Source organism: Xiphias gladius, chromosome 12 (genome assembly GCF_016859285.1).
Source record: "Xiphias gladius isolate SHS-SW01 ecotype Sanya breed wild chromosome 12, ASM1685928v1, whole genome shotgun sequence".
NCBI classification, from domain to species: domain Eukaryota; kingdom Metazoa; phylum Chordata; class Actinopteri; order Istiophoriformes; family Xiphiidae; genus Xiphias; species Xiphias gladius.
In genome coordinates, this window is record NC_053411.1 from 16,557,936 (window position 1) to 16,583,936 (window position 26,001).

The 26,001-nt window shown below is 41.0% G+C and overlaps 1 protein-coding gene across 5 annotated transcripts in view; it reads left to right on the forward strand.

Annotated features, from left to right (window-relative positions):
* The window catches only part of exoc6b (exocyst complex component 6B), a 108,428-nt gene that overhangs the window by 27,220 nt on the left and 55,207 nt on the right, over positions 1-26,001 (forward strand). For 4 of the 5 annotated variants that reach the window (XM_040140570.1, XM_040140571.1, XM_040140572.1 and 1 more), the window contains exons 8-15: positions 3,534-3,602; positions 10,474-10,557; positions 11,058-11,104; positions 15,232-15,352; positions 15,481-15,552; positions 16,659-16,756; positions 17,772-17,877; positions 18,148-18,257. In XM_040140570.1, the coding sequence (XP_039996504.1) occupies positions 3,534-3,602; positions 10,474-10,557; positions 11,058-11,104; positions 15,232-15,352; positions 15,481-15,552; positions 16,659-16,756; positions 17,772-17,877; positions 18,148-18,257 (707 nt within the window). The remainder of the gene's footprint in view (positions 1-3,533; positions 3,603-10,473; positions 10,558-11,057; positions 11,105-15,231; positions 15,353-15,480; positions 15,553-16,658; positions 16,757-17,771; positions 17,878-18,147; positions 18,258-26,001) is intronic. The other variant, XM_040140575.1, reaches the window with a different exon arrangement.

Consider the following 26,001-nt stretch of genomic DNA (forward strand, 5'->3'; position numbering starts at 1 on the left):
TTTTTCCCCCTAGCTTTCTTTTGTCAGTTATTACACAACTATTTATGGCACTTGTAATATTAACAACTGAGTGCAACGCTATGAAAGTCTTGTTGCAGAGACGTTCTGAAACTATGCGTCGTTACCACCTTTTTGAACTCCCCCCTCTCTATCAGTGACAGCTTTTCACTCCTCCTTTGAGTGTAGCTGTGTGGAATAACTAGAATTTTGATTTCCAACATGGTCGGACAGCACGTTCCAAGAACTAGTTTTGAGAGACCATGCCCTTACCAACCAGCCCTTACTTTGCTTACTCTTCTAACTGCTGCATAACCTTTGCTGATCCCAGCAGTCCTGACCCAACCTTTGCTGGGCTTCCCCTTCAAATGGTGGGATGGACAGATCTGCTCTGCTGATGTGACCGCAGCTTTACTTCCTTCCTGTTGCTTTTTCTTTATTTTTTCACTATTTTCAGTCTCTTTTCTGTCATCTCTCCCGTGTGATTCCTTCTTGCCCTAGGTTTGTCTTGTCTCTCCTTGTCTTTACTTTTCTCCCTAACCCTTTCCCTTTTCTTCTTTTTTGTTTCTTTTCCTGTCCTTTTTTTCTTTAATTTCTTTTCCATAGAAATCAGCCCCACCACTCTCAATGGTACATTTTTCTGCCATTAGTGTTGTCCCAGGTGAGGTTTGGGAGGTTTGTGGTGAATGACGTCACTGTGAATGTTAGACCCATAGCGGCATGTAGTCCACAGAAACCAGCTGAGCCAGTCTCTAAGTTTCTAAACACACATTAGCTCACTTTTAAGGAATCACTATGCCTCAAATTTGGTAATGCAGTGGCTTGACAGGTTTGCATTGGTTTCATTTGACTGAAATACTTAAAATCCATTGTATCTTTAATATGTAACTGTAACAAAGGCTTGCCAACGAATCCCCTCACTTTTTCTTTATCAATAAAAAATATTTTTCGTTTCATGAAATCAAATGAAAAAAGGAATTCCTCTTGTGGAACAATAAAGAACAGAACAGAAAATGAAATAGGTTGCATTTCATTCATTTTATTCAGTAGTTGAGATACGCATAGAACAATATCATATTCTTGTTGACCTAGTTTAAAGTTAGGTTCCAATTATGAGATGTTTTTTGGAGTTTTTATATACCTGTGTAAGTTTTGAGGTCTGTCCCATCAATGCTTTTTTGTTGAGGTCAATAATGGGAACAGGAATTTGCGAAATCAGTCTGTTGCAAGGGAATATCCCTTGAGTGGTTCTTAATATTTGACTCTCTTGCTTGTTTATCATTTTCTCCTAATTTTGGATTATATTTCGGTGGAATTTTAGGAGTTGACACTGCTTCGTATTAAGTAGTTACATCCTGTTGTTATGTCCCATCAAAGTACCTTGCAAAGCGATTAGAACATAACTAAATCAGTCTGAAGAACAGGTGGTTATTTAAGTGCATCAATAACATGTTCACAGACTGTTCAGAATATGAACTTGTAGAGATTATTACACAGCAGACACTGCATTGTGATATTGAACTCTTCAAGTAATCCCTCGCGGGATCAAAGTTCCTTTTTGCAGCCCCTGTTGTTCACACTCAAGGAAAGCAACGTACAATGATGTTGAAGAGAATAGAGCTGAACTTGTCACCCCCGTTCTACCATTCTGTTTAAGGTCCCTGTCGTCCCTTTGGCTTATTTATGTCCTGTAAACTTGACTCAACCTTCTTCACGGGAAGACCTTGGCTCGAACAAAGGCCTGACCCCATGGTCGGCAGGGTTACGACCGCATTGGCGCAGATGGCTGCGGCAATGCCAACCATCGGCATCCCGTCTCCTCACGCCATCCTGCCCCTGCCATGTCTTTCCTTTTCTTCCCCTTCCCTTCATTTACAGTTGTCCCCCTGTGTCTATGCATCCTATTTTTCTTTGCTCTTTTCTTTGCTCCCTTTGTTCTCCTCCTCTTGCCCTTTTTCACCTCTTTTCAAACTTGACCTATTGCTACTCTACTTTTTACTTTTCTCTTCTTCACTCATTCCTCATGTATTTTCCTTAATTTGGTTATCTTTCTTGTCTTTTCCCAGTTCTTTCTTGTCTTCACCATTTCCATATTTTTTAGCACTCTCTGTCATCACTTCTGTCCCTTTTCCCAGATCTTCTTTTTTTCCTCTATGTGTACAGTTCTTTTCGGTTTCTCCCTCATATACTTCTATCAAACTTGTTCTGCTTTTTCTTTTTTATCCTGTCTCACTGTCATTCATTTCAGTCTTTCATTTAAACTTTAAATCACGCATACCTGCTTGTATCGCTCTTTCTCTCCGGCTGTATTATTTCCATCTCTCCAGCTCTCACTCTTCCTCTTTTCTGTCTCCATCCCTCCTTTCACTCCACGTCTGTCTTTAAGTGGTACGACTCATTACTTTCATTGTTTCAGGACTCTGTGTGTGTGTGTGTGTGTGTGTGTGTGTGTGTGTGTGTGTGTGTGTGTGTGTGTGTGTGTGTGTGTGTGTGTGTGTGTGTGTGTGTGTGTGTATCAAAGCTGGCATTATGTTGTGCCGCCAATGATTTTTACAGAAAGCAAACTTTCCAGAGGGCAAAAGGGCACATGGTTTTTTGCTTTGTGTTTCTGTGTGTGTGTGTGTGCGTTTGTCTCTGTGTGTGTGTGTGTGTGTGTGTGTGTGTGTGTGTGTGTGTGTGTGTGTGTGTGTGTGTGTGTGTGTGTGTGTGTGTGTGTGTGTGTGTGTGTGTGTGTGTGTTTAAAATGGGTAAATTGCCATTGGAAGACAGAGGATGTGGGTAAGGAGGAAGGAATGGAATGAGGGATGGTTAGACAGAGAGATCGATGGAAAGAAAAAGAGGTATGAACAGCTGGTGACACTGTCAGAAGATTTTCAGACAGAATAATGAAGTGCTACAGAATGCTTCACCTCTCTCTCTCTCTCTCTCTCTCTCTCTCTCTCTGTGTTTCTGTGTCTCTCTGTCAATTACAGTTCAGTTGGCATCTGTAACATTTGTGATGTTTCTAAAACTTACCTCGAAAAACAGTTACTGTGAAAGCATTCAGATGTTTTTATCTGCTCCTTCCGACCCCCTAACCCCCCCCCAGTTATGTCACTCTTATCTTACAAGGGAAGGAGAAAGTGTTTTTTTTTTTTTTTTTTTTACAGATAATTTGGGGGAATTTTTTCAGTGTTTCAAAAAATAAAAATTAGACATTTTCTCGTATTTTGAGAATTTGCTAAGAAAACAGACTTTTGTCTCTACATTTTCTTCCTTCTGCGTCTGTGTAATCACTTTTCTCCGTGTCTCTCTTTAAACTGAAGTTTTATTGGTTTTACATGTACATATATATATACACATACATATGTGTTGCCAAGCATACAAGGGACAATTGTGGATAAAGGTGAAAATAAAACAAATGGGTTATATAGGAAAGGAATTATTAACAGTGAGCATGAAAGAAAGTCCTTATATATTTTGTGTACCCTGTCTTTTTGCCTTCTGCTCATAAGGTGTACATCCAGTCTGACTGTGTAAATCATTTGTGTCAATAGGTCCCAGGAGCTCAGGACCTGGTGGATTTCTCTCCAGTTTACCGCTGTCTGCATATCTACACTGTGCTGGTGAGTTCGTCCCTTCCTTTGTTTCTTTCTCTTTCTTATCGCCTTGACTTTCTCCTTACCCACTTCTAATATCTCCGCTTCCACTGTGCACAAGATCCCTCCCTTAATAAGTAATATTGTGCGTTGCATATCATGCATTGACTTGGTGTACTTCTTGATCGGACAGGACCTTAGCCCAGAAGTTCTTGGAGTTCAAATTCAGAACGTTCAGTTCTTGTGAAAAAAAAAATCCTCAACACAAGGTCCAACTTTTGTCAAGCTGCCTTTTCCAAAGCCAATGGCTTTAGCGGGTCAGTGGGTTTATTTTCCATTTTTTTCTCAATTAAATTGACAGTATACATTGATAGATATGAAAGCGAATTGAGGAATGAAAACTGACTTTACTGCGCATTCTCTAGTTTTTGAGAGAACGCAAGGGCAAGTAGGTTGTGGGAAATATGGAGACAAACTTCTATCATGGTATGTTTAATTTTATATTTGGATATCAATATATATTGTGAAACACTACACTTTCTGGAAACTGATGCTAGGTAAAGTAACCATTTTTTTTTTTTTTGGCAAGTGAGTTTCACACCTGACAAACTTAGATACTTTTTATTCTCTATCCAGTGAATCCAGTATTGCCACAAAGCAGTCCTGCTCATAAACTTGCAGCATTGCTTGCAATCACTTAATGCAACCAGAGATATAAGATGGGAAGCTACCTCTTCAAAATCTTTGATGGTTGAAAAAAGTTGTCATCTCATGGTATACAGTATATCATCATACTGCCCTGACCTGAGGGACAATTACCCCTAATCACCACTAGGTTTATGTACAGCGAGGTATATGATGCTGTAGGATGAGGCCTCTGGCTTGAGCCTGGCTTCACTCCAACCAGGCTGCTGCAGTGTGTGTGTGTGTGTGTGTGTGTGTGTGTGAGAGAGAGAGAGAGAACATGTGCGTGTCTCATCTCAGATAGAATGAAAGCGACATGGATGGAGGTGTTGACTGGGCCATGACTGGGTTAGTTGCACATTTGGGGTCTGTGTGTGTGTCTGCAGGCCTGTAGGGGTTGTGACCGGGTCGGCTGTTTCTGTTCACTGTGTGTGTGTGTGTGTGTGTGTGTGTGTGTGTGTGTGTGTGTGTGTGTGTGTGTGTGTGTGTGTGTGTGTGTGTGTGTGTGTGTGTGTGTGTGTCTGGGGGGCTCTCTGGCAGGGGGACAGGAAGTGCATGAACTTTGACAGGAAGGAGAAAGTGAACGGGCCACAGAACGATGGAGGGAGGGAGCCAAAAGGCAGAGGGAGGTTAGAGAGAGGGTAAACGGGGTGAGATGATGGAGAGTGAGAAGGGAAGGAGTAGGGAAAAGAGAGCAGGGTTTAATGATAGAAGGGAAACAAAGAGGAATGAAAGAAGTGGAGAGGGGTCATCAAAGGTTTAGATTGGTGACACTCGGAAAATTTCATGGGGGGAAACGAGGGGATGGGTCTGAGAGAGAAAGTTAAGCCAAGAGACAAAAAAAATTACAACAACAAATTTCAGGCAGCCTTTGGTTTCAGATCAAGTACAAGTGTTGTTCTTTTTTTCATGGCTGCTTCTCACATCGGATAGTACTGAAGTAGTGAGGGAGTTCTGATATTTGACGTCAATAACAATATGGTCAGATAAAAACAAGTCAAATCAATTTTATTTATACAGACCAATATCACGAATCACAAATTTGCCTCAAGGGGCTTACCAGCATACAAGAAGGGAAGAGTGGTTATTCAAACCGGAGGAAAAAGAGGAAAGAAAAGTGGAGAGAAGCCAGAAAAAGGGTGGAATAAAGAGCAATTAAGAGGAGAGGAGGAGCATCTGAATAATGAACAAGTGTTGATGATACAGTGAGAATAGAGGAAAGACAGGAGGGAGGTTAGTGGAGGTGTTTCGGCAGCGTTTACAGGAAGGGGAGAGGAGAGAGAGAATCGGCTACGGAGCGATAAGGAGTGAAGAGAGGGGAAGCAAAGGAGGGAGGTCACGGGGAGGTTAAAGGGGCAAAAACAGGAAGAAGAGGGCGAAAACACAACACACAGGGGGGTTAGAGAAAGAGGGGGTAACAACAGGGGCCACATAGAGGATGAAGAAATGAAAGAGAGGGAAAAGAGTCGATGGGAAGAGAATAAAGGATGAGAGATGGAGAAGGGAAAGGAGTGTTTTTGTCTCGGCAAGGTGTTGAAAGGTCTGACCTCTTTGCCACTGAGGTCGGGTCATTCCTTTCTACCTTGCAGCGCACGCACACACGCACGCACACACACACACACACACACACACATGAATCACATAATCTGAATCTGTTTCTTCACTCCGTCCTCTGTCATTTGCTGCAATATTTTGTTTAAGCATCGTTCTTTTTAGATTAGAATGTGGAGAGCTGTTTTTTTTGGAAAAGGATATGCATGCACAAACACACACACACACACACACACACACACACCTACACACACACACCTACACATACATACACGCATATACACACGCACACATAGCTGAAACTATTTTATCCATTGTGTTGCAGCAGTTTGATTGACAGGCCATTGGGCAGAGAAGTGGATTTACCATTAGAAAACAAAACCAGAGTGTCCAGCACAGTTTGCTGTACTGGGCAGGGGGGTCGACTGGAAAATAACAGACTGACACAGTCTGATTGTTAAATGTTGAGAATGACTTGTACTCACACTGGCACGCGCTTGTAACAGCTTCATTTATTTTTTCTAGCAAACCTGGATGCGGAATCCCATTTGCAATCAAGACCTCCACTTTCTCCACATTCCCCCCTTTTTTTTCTTCCCCTCCATCCCTTCTCTCTGCCTCCATCTCTCCTCCTCTTTCCATGTTTAAAGTCCATGATGTTCCAGCCGTAGTCAAGCGGCGTCGGGCCCGAACAATACTCCTTTGTTACAGTCACACATGTACTGCACGTTGATGTGTGGACAGAGTTGTTATGAGTGTAAACACAGGCCCGAAGCCCAACATGCTGAGCCGAGGAGAGGGGGGGGGGAGTAGAGCGAAGCAGCATAAGCAGCTGATTTATCACACTGGTCAGACTGGGAACAGGACAGCTGGAACGCACTGGAAAGCTTTGACACCCCAGATTAAGACCTGCTCACACCAGCATTTAAAATGGGGAAATTTCTGGGCCAAATCCGTTAATTTCAGTGGAATTGTCGGCATCAGTGGTTTTTCTTCCGGGGCAATGCTAATCTGCACGGCTTTTTGTATGTGGTTCAGAGGAAGAAAGAAGCTCAGAGATTTATTATGACTACCATGCTAACAGTTAGTTTGCCAGCCACAGTAGTTCACCTGCTTGCCAAATATTTCACAAACAGATGTGCCAGTTCCTGGTGTGACAAGGCTTTCAGGCAGTTTTCAGTCTGTTTAATCTGTTTCTTCCTGCTCTTTTGAGTCTTTGTTTAACTTTTCTCTGTTTATTTCTTCATTTTCTAATCTTTGTCTGTCTTTTGTTTTATTTGATTCCTTTTTTTTTTTAAATATTTTTTTCTATCTTGGACCTTTTCTTTCCTTTGCATATTTTCCATTTTGTCCCCCTCTTATCAACTTTTAAATTTGATTGGAGTTATAATCCATTATGTGTCTCCTGGTTTTTCTTTATTTCCATCCTTCTCTGTCTTTTCTTTCTTTTATTCTCGTTGGGCTCCATGTTTTTATTTATTTTTTCTGTCCTTTACTTTGTTTCTGCCTTTTCTCTGCTTAGTCTGTATTTCTCTCTCTTCATATTGCTTTGCCTCCACCGTTTATGTGGCACTGCAGGGGTCTTACACACACACACACACACACACACAAACAGTCCTGTGTTTCACCTCTGTGATATGCTCTCAGGGAGAGCGAGCACTGTATAATAAAGAGTTCATGGCCGTTTGATGCAGCATATTTGTTGAATACACATTGTTCAGCTGAGGCTCAAACCGGGAATTAAAGAATTAAAGAACACTGTTTTGTCACCTCACAACATCAAACTAAATGTAGTTCCAATGCACTATCTAGATCTCAACCACTGACATTCATATTTTTACCATCCACATTGTTTTGTTTGCAACTTTTTGACGTGTTTTCAATGGACATTGTTCAACCAAGGGTACAAAAGAATTAAAGAATTAGAGTACTTCTGAGCTTCAATACAAAACTCCCCTCTAGATCTTTATTTTTAACGTGTTGTACTTTGTATGTGTGAAATCTTTTTTTTGTATAACGACTGTTTTAGTTGAATGTATCCATGAAAAATGCAGACCTTGCAAAGAACTATTGACTGGAGCAACGTAAAGACACCAAAGTGTTTTCAAAGAATGAAATTTTCAGAAAAACTTTTCTGTTGATTTGCTACATAACAGCCAAAGCTGTAATGCAACAATAGGCAAGCAACATATTTTGAGTTCAGTGCTTTTCTATAAGTAGCACTGATGGACCAAAGAAGTCGACCCTAGAAATAACCCAAGATTTAGGGTTGCAACTAAGTTATTTTCATTATCGATTAATCTACGGATTATTTTCAAAATGAATTGTTTGGTTGATTTAAACATCAGAAAACATTGAAAAGAGCAGAAGGACACCTCATTAAATGTCTTGTTTCGTCTGACCAACAGTCCAAACCCAAAAATATTCAATTTACTGTAATCTAAGAAAAGGAAAAACAGCAAATTCACACATTTTCACGCCACATAGAACCGTCAAATTGTTGACATTTTTGCTCGAAAAATGACTGGATTATTATGATTAAAGTAGTTGGCATTTAATTTTCATTCAATCTTCATTGCAGCTGAATACCACATTATATCAAAAACCTCTGGGTATGTACACCTTTACATACAGAGAAAGATAAAAAGAATCTAAGATCCTTTTTAAAAAAAAAAAAAAAATTTTTTCATTAGAGGGGTACCCCAATGATTTTACGCATGAAGGTCATGTTACTTGTCATCATCTCTCCTTGGGCTTGAGACTTCAGAAATTTTAACAGAAAGCCTGTGTTACAAACTGGGAGAGTGGAGTTTGAGAGATGGGGGGCATTTACCGGACAGAAGGGTCAAACCAAATGATGATATTGTTTGCATTATGGGAAATGTAGGATCCAATGCTTTTGAAGCTTGACTTATACTAAGGATGGAAAATCACGATACTACTCCCGAATGTTGTGGTGCAATACTATATTTAGTACCCCTTTCAATCAGTGAGACTAATCTTGCACCCATCAGAATGTTGTTCAAAATGGGTATCAACATTTTCATTATATCTCATAATAAATATTGTGCCCCTGATGTTTACTTTGCTAAATACCAAACAAAAAAATATATATATACACCACAAATAATCAGTTTAGATTCTCTTAGTAAATGAAAGTTTATCACCCAAAAGAGTAACTAAATAAGCTTCGTACAAGTGACTGAAATGTTTTGTACTTCTGTCTGTATCTTTTTTTTTTTTTTCTTTCCTTTTGGGTACCATCCCTAGGTGGCACAAAGAAAGAGTCCTTGGCAATGAGAGAGTTTGTAAAACACTGGAGTGTTTGTTAAATTCCCAGAATGTTTCTATTTTTTTTTTTTTAAGTCCTCTATCTTACTAAACCTATCATAGTGATAGCAGGTAGTGGTCACCACGGACATGAGCATATAATGTCATTAACGTAGTCCAGGGGTCAGCAGTGCAGATATGTGTGTGTTGGTTGTGGTCTGGTCAGGAGCCCAGGACTGTACTGTCACATTATCAGTACAGTCCTGGGCTCTTATCTCTGAGCTCACTAAGGACTGTGGGTCCTGGTCTGGGCATTAGATAGGCCACAGGCCACAAGTCTCTCTCTCTCTCTCACACACACACACACACACACACACACACACACAGCAGAGAGAGAGAGAGATAAGAGAGATTCTGTGTAATGGAAGGAAAAGATATGAAGGTGGTCAAGTTTAGAAAGCTGGTTCTGTGTTTCTCTGTGTGTGGGTTTTAGTTTTGATGTCTGATCATTGACGCCAACCAAAACTGAACGGGAACCAGTTCAGTCATCAAAGACACATACTGTGTTTCTCACTCACTTCCCCACTCTGTCTCTCACTCACATGACCTTATCTCAACTTTCCCATTATTCAGTGGTTGTAACCTTTGGTTTTATACCTCATTAAATTCAACCTTCACGAAAATCAGTAACAGCCTCAAACAACCATAAACAATTGGCTGCCTACCTCGCTATTGTCAACGATGAAGTGCACCGTCACAGTTTGAACCACATGTTGAACCATATGGTAATCCTGACAATTGAATATGGATTAAATGGAAATACGGGGAAATAAGATTCAACAGCAACAATATTCTGACATAAATTTTAAAAAATCTGGCTTTGACTTGTCATTTTTTTCTATTATTGCTGGTCCTTAAAGACTTTAAAAGTCCAACAAGGTCATAAAATGTCTTAACTAGTTATGTAGTTGAAAACAGATGAAAGAGGGCGAAAATAAAGAAGTTTTAGAATAAATGAATGTTAATCAGCTTGTAAAAAAAAATGAGGCCAATATCTGTTTTATTTTGTGAAAAAGCAGTTATGTATTATTGCATTTAGTTTTGCGGGTTTGAATGGAGTTTTAGCATCCCATTGCTGCCTCTAAAAAAAAAAAAAAAACTTAGGAAGTTGTTGCCAGGAAATAAAACAAAAGAAAATGAATGTAAAAATCCTAATTTACAAATTTACCATCTATATGTTCTTTTTAAAATACAGTTTTGTAATATTTTTCAGTGATATTCACTCAGAAAAAAAGTTTTTTCCAGCTCTTATTCATCACTTAAAATGGGATTTAAATTCAGTTCCAAGTACCACCATCCCTCAGCCCTTCCTTACCTCCAATTTGTGTTCTAGGGTTTGCGTGATGTGTTTGAGAACTACTACAGAAAGCAGAGGAGGAAACAGGCTCGCCTCGTACTGCAGCCCCACTCTAACATGGTATGACCCTGCACCGTCACTGTGTGTGTGTTTGTGTTAGCACTTTTATATCTACACACTCCTAACTACACTTAGCGTACCCTTCCCCTGCACAAACGCTCCCCTCTCCCACTCATACACACTCTCCTTAATCTATGTTAACTACTGTTATCATTAGGAATCCTGAACAAATAGAAGGTTTAATGGTATTAACATGTAAAAAAAACAATTAAAACTTTAAATTTGTTAATTAATATCTGAAAAAAGCGAGTTTATCGTTTTGTTCAGAATTTTTATTATATTGCCCATGTTTCCTGATGTAATTTGAATTACTTCAAAGTTGAATTTGATACAATTTGTCCTGTAAATGTATTTTATCAGGCAAGTTAAGAACTATTTGGCACTGATTGTTTTTATCATTCTATACTTTTCTGCTGCCGTTGCACTCTTTATCCCTCTCTTGTTTCTCTCATGCCACCTTTTCCCCCAACCTTTGTTCTGCCTTTATTTTACACTTCCAGCATGAAACTTTGGAGGGATACAGGCGGTACTTCAATCAGATTGTCGGGTAAGTCAGTTGTCTATCTGTCCTTCCATCAATCCATCTGTACTTCACCTCTTCATCCGGTCTGTATATTAAGGGTGTCGCATAAAGCTACTGTCTGTGTCGCTATCTAGGAATGGGCCTACTTAGGAAGTTTTTGGGAGTCGTCTAGGTGGCTTCATCTTCTTTGTAAAATTCCTAATGTCATCTGTACTTCTCAAACATTAATCTATTAAGTTTAGCTGATCACAAAATATATAAAATAGCTACATAGCCCACGTTAGCATTAACAGCTGTTTACTTACAAAGAGCTTCAGCCATCGTTGCGTTTACAAGACAAGACGTAAGAATTACGCCCTCTGGGCAGCGCTGCTTCTTGGCCCTCTCGTGTTGGACTGATGGCATACTGGATGCTTCAGTGACTAACTGTTGCAAAGTGGAATTAAGCAAGGAGACCGGCCGGGGCTAGGTCCTTAGCATGCTAACTTCATTAGAAGAAAAGTGGTAGAAATAGAAGCAAAACGAGTTAACATTGGCGTTGTAAAGGAAAGAAGTGTGATTCTGAACTCGCATGTTTGTTCTGGACCGGTGAGCAAAGAGCTGTTAATGCGAGCGGTGGCTATGTAGTGATAACAAAAACTTACCTATAGCACCTTTTAAAACATGTTCCCGAAAGAATCAAATAATAAAACAGTATTTCTATGTGGACTATGCCTTCAAAAAAGAAAAATATAAATCTAACCTGAATCCTAATACAAGTTGTGTAAATGTCAATGGTCTAGGTGGAAATGAATACTGGAAATAGATAAGGGAGGTTTTAACAATGGGAAAAGACCAGTCAGAATTTCATAGGGCCATATATTACATGGTTTTCTCTTTGAACACTGGAGTTACAAAGGTAGGAGGTCCAGGAGTTGGTTTGATGTCTGTGATTGGAAAAATGAGAAAGCCAGTGACAAAAATCAGAAAAGTTATCATGGCCATGCCTTCACATTTTGAGACGGCCCCAAACTTCAGCTCCACAGTTTCCAGTCTACTGTCAAGTCGCGCAAGGTGCCATGCAGGGTTCAGTATAGGGTCATCAGGTAAAAATAACACCCCTGCCACATCAGTCAAGTTTATCTTGGATGGACATCTGAGATCCTGACACCACTATAAAGAGGTGCAGCCTTTCTGATTGTGCCAGTCTGTGTGTTTTTGATTTGACTGAGTTATGTTTATCTGTTCAGTCTGCATTATCAGATCATAGACGAATAATGTCATGGTATTTGTTTACTGTCTACCCATCCATTTACAATCTTTTATTCCCTCCCTTCTGTCGTTCATCCATCACCCATCCACCTTTCCCTGACTCTCATCATCCAGTCTACCAATCTGTCCATCCTTACATCCATGTCATCCCTTTACCCACCTCTCCATCTACCCAACCATCCATCCATCCATTGTAAGCCCTCTGTGTAACTTGGCAGAAGTATGGGTGAGATATGGCGAGAGAGAGAAGCTTCGGAAAAAACCAAACATCAGCCTTTAGTGACACCTCATTTCATTTCATTTGAGTGACTTTTGACATCTTTTCATCTGTCCTCCCCACCGACTTTTTTTTTTTTTTTTATCCCTCTCTGCCCACACTCACCCCTCCCCTCATTTTACTTTTCCTCTCATCCATCACTCCATCCAGTTCTCTCCATTGCATCCACATTCTCTCTCTCTCTCTCTCTCTCTCTCTCTCTCACACACACATACGCACACCGTGGTGACGATTGATAGAGTGAGTGTGATGGTGGTTGGCTTATTGCTGTTATTCCTCGTGTCTGTCTGGATGGAGTAGACGCCTCTATAAACATCGCTAAGGCTGGACAGTAACACACACACTCACAAAGGTGCACACACACCCTCAGGTCTGTTATTCCCATCTGACACGTTGGAAAGTGCCATCCCATGGCTCTCAACAATTGCTGTATCTCTACCATTCTCCTCATCCGTTCCTCTACTCTTTTCTCATCCAACCAGCCAATCATCCTTTCATCTTCAATCTTTGTAGAAGAGGAACAGTCCTTTAGTAACTTGTATTCTCCATGACAACTAGACATTATACTGATAAAGTTGCTTTGTGCATCTTGTTTAATTTTATCCATCTATTTATACAGGTTGGTGTAATGAGAGTTACTGTATTAGTTCTCTTTTGCAGTAATACACAATGTTAAAACTCAAGATATTGCATTACATTTTTATGTACGAACAAGATCAGGAGAAAGCTTAGGAAAACCATAAAAGAAAAGAAAATTATTAAATACTGAAACAATCGGTCAATTAATTGTTTAGCCCATTGTCCCCTTGGGCTCTGGGAAAATGTAATGGGAATTTGTGCTTTTTTTATGGCCATTGTATTGATTAAACAATTAATTGATTAATTGAAAAATGAACTGATAATAAAATTTGCAGCCCTAAAAAGATTGAAACAGACATCAAATCAGAAATTGATTTTTAAAAAAAAAATCAATTAATCATTACCTGCTTATTTTTTGAGACATTCCCTTAATCAAACACAGTTGTAGACCCGAAGACTGTCAGTCCCTGAAATTATCAATCAGGCATTTTAATCCCTTTTCACAGGCTAGAATTTTGAGGGAAATTGCTGCTCAATTGAGCTGTGATTCAAAACAGGAAGAGTTTCTCACAAAAGAAAATTGTGGAAAAAGTTGGATAAATCGAAAATTCACTCCCAACATATTTATACTCTTCAGTAATAACAAAGAGAGGGCTAACCATGCACAGTTTTGTCACAAATCCGACCACAATGTGGTTCATTGTGGTCTGGCAAGGCTCAGTGGCACTGATTTGAATGAGACATGTTGTCAGAGGACAAAAACCAAAGTAACTGCAGACAATTTGATCCACTTCACACAGGCGTCATTTCAAGAAAGCAGTACAACATTTGATTGATCAGTGCTGTCCATTGCTGAGACATCAGCATCTTTTTACACCTGATTCAATGAATGCACCATTCTGCAGGGCTGGCATTGGTACTTGTAAGTGATTTTCAAACAAAGTAAACATGGTGGCTTTTCTGGAAACATCAGAATTCACTTAATCCATCCACTGAAATATTTCTATGTAAATATGAGGTTGGAAACAGGCTGTACAGTTGCAGAATTATACTTCATTTAATACCGATAATGCCTAGTTGAAATAGTTATTTACAAGGTTCACAGGTTTTGAGAAGTGGTGAGTCATGTCATCATGCAGCTGCTGGCCATTTGAGGTCAGCAGATATTTTCCAAAGAAATCTTTCATTACAGAAATTCACCTAGATTGATTTGAGTTGAAGAGAAATACTCGGACCAAAGAAAAAACAGCAGCTGTATCTTGTGAGAGCACGCTACGAGGTTTCTAGAGTGCATTTGTTTAAAGAAATAGTTGGACATTGTGGGAAATTTGCTTATTCATTCTCTTGTTGAGAGTTGCATGACATGATGTGTACGGTTAGCTTAGTTTAGCATAATGACTGGAAACGGGGAATCCAGCCAGCTTGAGTCCATTCAAAATCCACCTACCAGCGCTTCAAAGTCTGACTAATGAACATGTTAGGTCTCATCTGTTTAGTCTGTACAAAAAGAGAGGCGTTAAAAGGACAACTGGATGTTTTACAGGGGGTTATGTGCTGAACCTAAGTCTATCACAATAAGTCTCCAGGAAGTCACTGCACCCAACCGAGAAATATTCTGACACTTAAACCTCCCATAAAAATGCAGCTTGTGATTTCTACACAGTTTTTTTTTTTTTTAACGTATTTAAAAAAAAATTAATAAATTATGTATTATGACATTATGTATTAATTAGTGATCTTTAGAGGTGCTGGTAGGCAGATTTATTTATTATTATTGGACAGAGTCAGGCTATCTGTTTTCCCCGTTTCCAGTCTTTATGCTAAGCTAACTGTCTCCTGGCTCTAGCTTCATATTTAACTGACAAGTGTCTGGGTGGTATCGATCTTCTCATTGAACTCTGGGCAAGAAAGTGAATATGTGTATGTCCCACAATGTTGAACTAGTCTTTTAAGCGAATTATATCTACTGTGAGATAGCCAGAGCCAGTCCTGAAGTTATCATTGATTTCTCACCCCCCGTCTTTCCCTCCTTCCCTCCATCCAGGTTCTTTGTTGTGGAGGATCACGTTCTTCACACCACACAGGGTTTGGTCAACAGAGCGTACGTAGAGGAGCTTTGGGAGTTGGCGCTGTCCAAAATTGTCGCTGCCCTGAGGACACACTCAGTAAGAGGAATCACACACTCATTAAATACTAATTACAATTTTGTACAGAAGTTCACACGAATTCACTGTCAGTTGTGCCATAACTAGCAGCTGCACTGAATGACACACACTCTCCTCTGTCTGCTCAGTCGTACTGTGACGACCCCGACCTGGTGCTGGATCTGAAGAACCTAATTGTCCTTTTTGCTGATACACTGCAGGTATGTGTGTGACATTAATTGTTCAGCTTAAACTGTGAAGGAAGGAAAGTGTTGCCATCCTTGCTGCCCTGGTCATCATCGAGCTGTATGAAATGATTTACTCAAGCTTCTTTCTTTCCATATTGACGTTTTTTTGCTTTTTGTTCAGGTTTTCTCGGCACATGCCAAGTGAGCTTTTTAAGCCAAGAGGCTCATGAAACTTGTTCAAAGCATGTTTTGCATTAATAAAAATGAATGGACGCCAATCCTTAAAGAAAGACTTTCTTTCTTAAATCGGCCTTTTTAGAAATAGAGGTTCATCATCTAATGTCAGTTCACCCTCCATATATTAACTCTCCACTGCAGGTAGGAACTAACCTGGATGGATTGAGTGTGATGGATGAGAGGATGGAGGGATGAAGGGGAGATAGATGGGATGTGGTTGAAAAACCGGATGGGAGAAACATTCGGAGATGAGTGAGAGAGATTGAGGGAGGGGAAGTGATGAATGGATGATATGATGCCCAAAAGTCATTTATGGGAAGTGATGAGGTGCCACTGAATGGCTGAATTCACCCTCTTTTCTTCTCCTTTGACAGAGTGTCAGACCTATTTTAATCCTCCTTTCTAAACCCACAATTGACTTTCTTTTTATATTTTTTTCATTTCAGACTCATAAATGTAACTTTAAAACCATACAAAACCTTACATTTCTTGATCAGTGAAATCCATCCATCTCTACTTTTAGAGATGATTTTCCACCCACACATTTTGCAGTCTTATGAAAAAATATTTGATTTTCATTTATCATCCTTTTTTTCCTGTTATTTCCATTGTCCAGAAGGGCAGCAGTGTGATTTAATTTTGAGTAAATTAAATTTTAGCTCGAGAACATGGAATTTCAGTTTGCAGAACACATAGTTGAAGTATGTTGATAAAAAAATCTGTATTAAATTTGGTATTTTGTAATGATTGGCACATAAAACAAAAATTTCTGTTAGAGGTTTTGCAGACAACATATATCTTTGTACTTAGACCTTAGATTGGCCTCCTTGTTCATCCATTTTTTTGCATGCATTCAGACGCAGCTGGACACTGACTGCTTGCTCTGGTTTTCCCTCCTGCAGGGTTATGGTTTCCCAGTGTCCCAGCTGTTTGACATGCTGTTGGAGATGAGGGAGCAGTATGGAGAAATCCTGCTCAAGAGGTGGAACATCACCTTCAGGTACTGATTCATAGAAGACGACTGACCTTTGCTGTTTGAGTGGAAGCGGCGGAAAGTGATTGAGGGAGGGATATTGTGTGAACCCTGAGGTGACATCAGGGCGATAATTCTGTTTTTCAGTAGCTGAGGACATGTTTTGTGAGTGCCTGCTACACTGACCTTTCCCTTTCTAGTCTTAAGGTCATGAGGGCGCTCTACAAGTTTGTCTGACACACACACACACACACACACACACACACACACACACACACACACACACACACACACACTCAACAGTGTTGGTTTGTGGGAAATGTCCTCATCCTGGTTTTGAAGTTTTATGACCAGCCGGAGAGAGGAAGTGTTTTAAAACAAACGTCCGGAACATTCTCTGCCCCTCAGAATGGGTAGTACCCTTACAAGACTGTGTGTGTGTGTGTGTGTGTGTGTGTGTGTGTTTGGGCTTACATGCCATTGTTTCACCATTGCTTTTGTCCAATGACACCAGTGGGACTTGCTGCAGCAAGAACGGACAAACAAACACACTCACTCCCTCTCTCCTTCCTCTCTCTCGCTCTGTGTCTCTCTCGCTCTTTCTCTCTCTCTCTCTCTTTCTCTCTCTCACACACACACACATACACACACACTGGGGAAGCCACAGGAATGTTATGTTGTATTGTTGGAGAGAGAGCACTCTCCGGTTCACGGCCTCTCCATGGAACGTTGGAACGTCCGAACTTTGGAGTGCCAACAAGAAGTAGGGGTGGTGGGTGGGTGGGGGTCATTCTACAGCCTCAAGCATTGGAATGACCCCCAATGGGATGACTATGTGTATATATACATATACTGTGTGTGTATGTATATGTATATGTATATGTGTATGAATGTATATATGTGTGTGTGTGTGTGTGTGTGTGTGTGTGTGTGTGTGTGTGTGTGTGTATATGAGATCATCATTATTATAGGAGTAGGAGTTGTAATTATTTACCCATGATGTTTTGGTTTGTTTTTGTTTTTTTTTTTCTCTCTTCTTTAGGCAGGTGTTGGACCAGGACAACTACAGTCCAATCCCAGTCTCAACAGAGCAGGAGTATAGACACTACACTTCCCAGTTTCCCCTGCAAGACCCCGAACTAGAAAAGGTAGAGAGCGACAGGGAGACAGAGTAAATGAGGGCGAGCGCAGAGAGCAGAAACAAACAAGGAAATAAAGGGAGAGGAAAAAAATTAAATGTGTTGTTTTTGCTTTTCACAACAATTCCAGTCTCCCAAGAAATAAAGACTGAACTTGTGTGTCTGTCTCTGTGTATGAGTTCTGGTTGATGAAGTGAGGTTGCTTGTGCATAAAACGTGAAGTAAAATTTGAATAAAATCTCACTTAATCCTGTTTTTTTTCTTTTCTTTTTCTTCTAGCTTCCCTTCCCAAAGAAGCTTCCCTTTTCTGAGTTCGTGCCAAAAGTCTACTGCCAGCTCAAAGAGTTCATCTATGCCTGTCTGAAATACTCTGAAGATTTACATCTCAGGTACACTTGCATACAAAACCTATGCTGCTAATTCTCCCTCTGTCACTGATATTCATGCTATCCGTGTCTGCCTTTTTGAGGAAGAGTTTTTTTTTGTTTTTTTTTTTCCCCCTTTGTCAACCCGATTTGGAAAAATCCTAATTCTCCCGGCACAACAGCCCTTTTCTCTTGTTGATCTGGGGAGGGTGTAGACAGCCACGTGCCTCCTCCGATACACCTAGAGTCACCAGATTCTTCCTTTTACCGTTGTCAAGTGTATCGGATAATTTTTTGTTTTGAAGGAGGAAAATCGAGTTATTTCACAGCACAAAAACATTAGTTCTCTTAAATTACCACAGTCCTATTAAATAGCCATGTGAATAGTATGTAATAGTAATATATGTACACCTGCTGTAGTGTGTGGGACCGTCATGACTCCAGGTGGCTAGCTGGCTCCGCTGTCTCTTAATAGATCTACTGATCACATCAGCAAGACGAGCAGACTGACAAAAGCCTCTGAACGCTGATCTTATCTTTTCGGTTTGTTTTCGTTGACAAGCTTTTATACCCGATAACAAAAAGTCAGTCTGTCCCTACCTGCTGTTTAAGTTAATGCTGGCTAGCCAGGTGTCTGCAGGCCGCTGTCAAGAACCACAAAAATTCTGAGCAGGTGGACTTCCGTCTGTGCTGAAATTGATTGTTAAAACTGCATGTGGCGTTGCGTGCTAACCCAGATTTATTAAAGAAATATGCACAACGATGGCAGGCTTCAAATGGGGCAGGTCTTGTATTATTCTTGCAAGTATAAAATTAAAAATAATATTTTGCAGCTTGTCCACAAGCTATTGTATGGAACCACAAATAAACCTCTGACACATTACTTCTCATAAACTTTGGTGTTGTGAGTAGCTGCTCAAAATATTGTTTAGTTTAAACTAAATATTTTTCTTACAGACTCTGAATTTATATATTGACTGTCTTATTTTTGAATTTCTAATAAAAACCGACAGCTCTAGCGCCGCTCGCGTTTGTCGAAACTAAAACTAAGCCAGAGGTACTGCTGCAAGGGATGGAACATGGGTTGTTGCAGTGGGTGGGTGTGTTTTGCCCTACGCTCCCCATAATGCTTCCTTACCCCCCTTCACTTTCCACCGCTGTGTCTCTCCCAGTCACTCACGCACACTCACGCACGCACACACGCACATGCACACACACACGCACATGCACACACACGCGTGTTCAGCAGCCTTTCCTTGGTTGATTGCGTCTTTCCATTCAGACTAGGGATCATTGTCCCATTAGATCCAGCCCACAGGAGGACAGACGCACACACCCACACACACCCACGCATGCCACAACTCAGCAATCAAGTCCAGCTTCTGTTCCATGTTCTGTAGAGGTTAAACAGTAACCTTCTGAGTCTGTGTGTGTGTGTGTGTGTGTGTGTGTGTGTGTGTGTGTGTGTGTGTGTGTGTGTGTGTGTGCGTGCGTGCGTGCGTGCGTGCGTGCGTGTGTGTGTGTGTGTGTGTGTGTGCGCGCATGCATGCGTGTGTGGGGGTGTGTGCATGTGCGTGCGTGCGTTCGTGCGTGTGCATGTGTGTTGGTTATGGTTGATGAAGAATTAAATAAAACAATGCAGCTACTTTTCTGCTGAGGAGATGAGCAATCAGGAAACTACCTCCGCTGTCCAGAAGTATTCCACAAGGCTGGGACTCAGCCAGACACATGCACAAACACACACACACACACACACACACACACACACACACTGAACAACATACATGGAGACATACATACATGCACACGCACGGGAAACTTGAACTGCATATGTAAACTTACAAAAACTCAAGATGCGAATGCTGAACCAGATAAATACACACATTTTAGAGAGAGAAACAAACACTTTTCACACACATTTTAAACAAAACACACACTGTGAATCCCTCTGTTTGATATCTAGTATTAGTGTCGAACTCTGATTTGGTTGGGAGTTTCAAATTAAGTAGCATTTTCGTCGATTCATACTCATTTCCTCAAGCCCCCGGGGTTGTACGTTTTAATTTTTATGAGTGTGTTTGTGTTCACTTTGTATCCAGTGTCTGAATGTTTGATAGTGTTTCTCTGTGTGCTTGCTTTTCTGTGTGTGTCCACTTTAAAATTTTGTGTACCAATTTTGGTGTTTTAGCGTGTGTAGTTGCACTGTTGTAGTTGCGTCCGTGTTTCTGTTTTTTGTGTTGCTTCTGTGTGTATTAGTGTGTTTGATTCTCCATGGGGGCTGGGAACCAGGGAGATACCATTGATCCATGACCAGCGGAAGAAAAAGAGACGGAGGCAGGAGGGAGGAGTGATTGGGAAAAAGTTGGCTAATCAAAGGAAACGGTTTAACAGAAAAAAAAACGCAGGGATGAAAAGAATCTGTCGTTTTGTATTTGTCTCAGTCTGCATTCAGACATTTACTTTGGTACGATGGGATTTACAGCGCTGATTTAAAAACAGGAGCACTGGTCTGAGCAACTGATCAATCCTAAAATGAAGCTCAAGACGCATACTATTAAATATGTGTGACCCCCTTCTTTTTAAATCTAATATTAACATGTGTGTCATTGGACAAAAAAATGGCTTACAGGGTTTTCTCACTAGACATACATCTGTAAAGCTGGTATATTAATGTGCAAGACATTGATATACACGACTCCAAAGCGCAAAAAAATTAAAGCATTACTGGAAATCTAATAGAAAACACTCACAGCATCAGACAGAATGACCCAAAAACGTAAATAGGATAATTAAACGCTTAAAACACACCTCAAGGGTACAATGTGTAATGAATATTTTTCTTCACAACAAAATGTATCAGGCTACAGGCAACAATGAACAGCCCTCTACAGGATAAACAAGCTGCTCGGACACTTGCATGCTACCTTTTGTGTTATAACACATGAAAAAATAATCTAATTGTAGCCCCAGTCATGGAAAACAAAGCTGTAACATCAGGTACCTTGGTGCTTTATGTGGATACGTTCCCATGAATACAGACTGCTTTGGTCTGATTCACTGGATTGCTTTTAAATAACTTTGCGTTTGAGTCTGTCTGACCTTACCAAAATGTCCCAGACAAGTGTTTTTCAAGTAACTGTTTCTCTCTGGTCTCTTGCTGACCAGACAGCACTAATCGCTCTTCTCAATCAGTGTAATGACTCCACTATTTGACCTGGCTTGATTTCTATGGTTGTGCACACCCTGCTATCCGGTTACCACAGCGGCACGCCTTCCTGCCCGCTTCAGACACACAGTTCCGGATGCAAACGGAGCGATGGAGCGGGATTGTGGTCACTGATCCCCCTGACCTCTGACCTTAACCTCTGTTCACATTTCTGATTTGGCGGAAATAGTGTATGCTTGAGTGCATATATGTGTATAATATAATATGTTTGTGCATGCGTGTTTTGCTACTTTTCTCCGTCATTCTACTTGCATTACCTTTTTTTTTGTTATCCTGCAAATGTGTGTCTGTCAGTCGGTCTACATGTTTTTAGCCACACAAGTGGTGCGGCTCTAGTAACGCTAATTTAACTTTAGTCCACTTTAGTCCAGACTGAAATACCTCAGCAACTAGTAGATGGACTGCCATGAAATTTTGTACAGACCCTCATGGTCCCCAGACAATGAATCCTGATGACTTTTTTGATCCTCTGACTTTTCCTGTAGCGCCACCACGAGGTTGACATTTGTGGTTTAAAGTGAAATGTCTTAAACATTATTGGAAGGTTCGCCATGAAATTTGGTTCAGACATTCATGGTTCTCCTCAGGACGAATTGAGACAACTTTCGCAATCCCTTCACTTTTCATCCAGAGCCATCATCAGGTCAAAACTATCAGTTTGTACAATATTTTAGTTTGACCAAACGCCTGCAAAACTCATGACATTTCCATCAGCCTCAGCAGCTCTTTGTGTTTAGAGCCAGTTAAAAACTGTTAGCATGCTAACAGGTTAAACTAAGATGGTGAACATGGTAGCCATTGTATCGGCTAAACATAACATTTTCATTATGAGTATGCTGATGTTTAGCATTTAGCTCCAAGCACCTCTGTGCCTTAGGTCAGCCTCACAGAGCCGTTAGCACATTTAACAAATGGTAAACCTGCCTTACTGACACCCATTGTTGAAATGACGGGAAAACGAAGAGACTGCCGTCTTCCATTATCAGCTGTAAGCTGCGGTTTTCGACACCGCACAACCACCTGTCAATTTCTCCCCAGTGATACCCTCCCTCCCATGCCTGCAGCCTCTGCTCACAGGAACATTCACTCCGAAAAGTCTCATGAGGAAAAAAAATTAACAAAGTAGTACGTGAGCTCAAACACCTGTGTGTCTAAGTGGACCGTTGCACCCTGCAGAAGTTTAAGATATTTAATATAACAACCAATAACATTCGCATATCTGTGTTTTCCTATTAAATACGTGAGTTATTTACATTATATGGCAATATTTCTGAAAGTGTTTTCAACTCATCGCACACTTTGTTGAACGAGAAGGCATCCTGTTTTACTGCATAGCTGCCTTAGTGGCTCGTAGTATTGCAACGATACAAACGCTCAAAATGAAGGAAATATCTCTTTAAGGGAGCGGTACAAAGTATACTGGAAGATACAGTTTCTACTTTGGAGTCATCCATAAGAAAAAGCAGTAATTTACGTCCAGTCATACTTAGAGTTGTCTCAACATGTTTTGAAAGATTCCGTTGTCTGTTATTCTGGCTTCCATGGCTCGTGAAGCAAAGACTTCACTTCAGATTTGACAAAGATCTGAGCGGTGGTTTGGCAGGGGCTTCAGCGATGAAGATTGCTCAGCTCTGTGATGTTTCAAGAGGAACAAGAGATGAGGCGATGTTGGCATGAAAATTTGTGGGAAAAGCATTAACCTGTGCCCTAGAGGTAGAACAGGGCTCATAGCCAAAGGTTTGCTGGTTGACTCCCAGAGTAGTTGGAAAAAATCTGGAATATGAAACAGGCCTTTTTTTTTTTTCTTTCTTTCTTTTTTCTTTTTTCTCTCTTTGGAGCTGCCACACGCCAAACAGATGCCCACACGCTCAACCCCTAAGTCTGGTCCAGCTGTAGAAGAATGTGGGTGTGAATGTGTTGAACTGCGAATATGAAGCAGGGTGTTGCTGAAAAAGAGCATGTTTGCTCGCCCAGCCTGTTCTGGGTAAAGGCTGGAAAGAAAACAGGCAACTATGGATAGAAGTGAGAACCTTTTTTGAGATTCATGTTAGGAAAAACAACAAGCAAAGACAATCAAATAATTCAAAATCTAATTGCGTATGTCAATCTCGGCCTTGAGCAGGCTGTTTGATCAGAGACACTTCCACATTTCTCCAGCAGATATCCAGCCGCTGTCGACCTCATGCCAAAAGTGCTTTTAAAACTGGTTTGATGTAGCCTGCTTCCCAGTTTCCACTAATCACAGGTATCACATTTTGTTTTGGAGTTGGCACAGTGTTAGCCCGATCACAGAAATAAAAACATGCATGTTTGTTTAAAGGAGACGTTTTTGGTTGGGCTTGGGCTAATGGCTCATCTTGTAATTTAGTGATGCTGTTAAATCTCGTAAGGACCGTCAAATCTATCTTGTTAATAAAGTTTAGTAAGTTAGTCGAGTCCTTATCTCTCTCTGGCACCGCTAGCTTGTCGAGTAGTTACAGTAACGTTTTGTACTATATGACCTCAAAGTAGCCAAATCTCTAATGTCAGATTGTTCAGTCGCATCACTTTATTTCAACGAGTGAGCAGCTGCAAAGTTAAACCACGGTGACGTTTAGTGTGAGAACTGCTGTTTCGGTGACAAATGACGTAGGAAGTTGTGCTATGGAGGCATTTGGGGGTGAGAGACAAATATGAGTGGAACTCTATTTGCCTGCCATTGCGCGCGCACACACGCTTAGGCAGACCAAGAGAGAGACACGCACATACGCGGTGAGCGGACACGCACTCGCAGCAACTACACACATAGACAGAAACAGCATGTACGCTCGCTCACTGAACCTGTCCATCTTCCAAATATCGGCAGACACAGACACACACAGACACACAAGGACACACATACATACATACACATAGAGAAAGCAGGTTGTGCTTGTCTGGCAAATTGATGACCACAGGTGATTTGTATTACATTTGAGGACTGCTGCGTAGCACAGTCACTCACTGCTCCACACTTAAAGTAGGACATTGTGTGTGTGTGTGTGTGTGTGTGTGTGTGTGTGGGTGGGTGTGGGTGTGTGTGTGTGGGTGGGTGGGTGGGTGGGTGGGTTTGCACGTTCCTTAACACCGTCCAAAGTGTGTCTCGTGGTGCAGAACGTGCATACCTGTGGCTTCCTGGCTACGTGCGCTCTAACCTCTCACTATTTTCACTGCTGACTACGTTCTTTTTTTTTTTTTTTTTTTTGTTGTTGTTGTCATTGTTGTTGCTGTCGGTGTATTTTTAGCAAATACCTCTACATGTGTCCATCCATTCCTCGTTGTGCTGTAAAAATTCCTGCACTGAAGGCATTTGGCTTCCTTTTGACAGCGTCGACCACCACGCATTGTGACTGGTGGTGGCATAAATATAATAAAATTCAATCTGGATTCTGCGGTGTCTCTACGTGTGTTTGTGTGTGTGTGTGTGTGCGCGCGTGCGTGTGTGTATGTGTGCGCGCGCTTGTGGAGTTCACTAGCATGCATTGACTTTTTGCCACTCTCCACACACACACACACACACACACACACACACCATTTTTGTCCACTCTGCACTTCTGCTGCTCCAGGAATTTTTCCCCCCTGCTCTGAACTGTCGGAACGTTTTTAGGATTCCTCCGCTTTTTTGGAAACAAAGTGAGTTTGGAATTCCAGCTCTCACTCTCCCTCAGGCGACACGGTGTGTGTGCGTGTGTGTGTGTGTCTGCGTGTCTGTGTGCGTGTCTGTGTGTGTGTGTCTGTGTGTGTGTGTGCACGTGCACTTAGGTTGAATTCCAGGCAGAGACAATTTACTGATTTGGTTGGAATGTGTTTGCTACCCACAGGGCTCTGGAATCGAACACACAAAAAAACGCACGCATGCAAGAAGACACACACAAACACAAATCCTTCTTCATCATCTCGCAGTGGGACAAAGTGATTGCTTACGTTTCCGGTGTTTATCTGTCTCTGCATGATGCGTGTTTGACCTCCTCTGACCTTTTGTGTACATATGTGTGTGTATGTGTTACACTATAAAACGTGTTTTGTGTATTTACAACCTTCTCACTCCATGTGCTTCTTCTGGAAATGTGTCCTGACCTTCTCCTGACCGTGATTTTGATGGTGTGTGTGTCAATATTTGTCCCGCCCCTGTCTGTGGGTTCAACCTCTTGCTGGTGTCAAACAGCGTCTGGACACACACAGGCCTCAGTTCAGCTTTTTGTGCCGGTTGACGCTTCCAGGAACCAGTTATTAAACAGGAGGTGATGCTTCGCCAGGGATAGACTCTGCCATAAAAAACCTTACTAGATTCTCTAAATTGTGCAGAAATTTGTCTGGGTTTCTCCACCAAACATCACCTACATTTCAAACATAACAAAATCAATTGTATATCAGAGGTTTTCTAAGTGGGTCTGATTAGCGACCATCAAACATTTGTTTTAACTGGGAATTTGAGCTCATTTCATACTTAACAGCCCGCAGGCTGTCTTATTCATTGTTGGCTTTACAGAGGTGGTAATTTTATGACTACTTTTATGACTATTT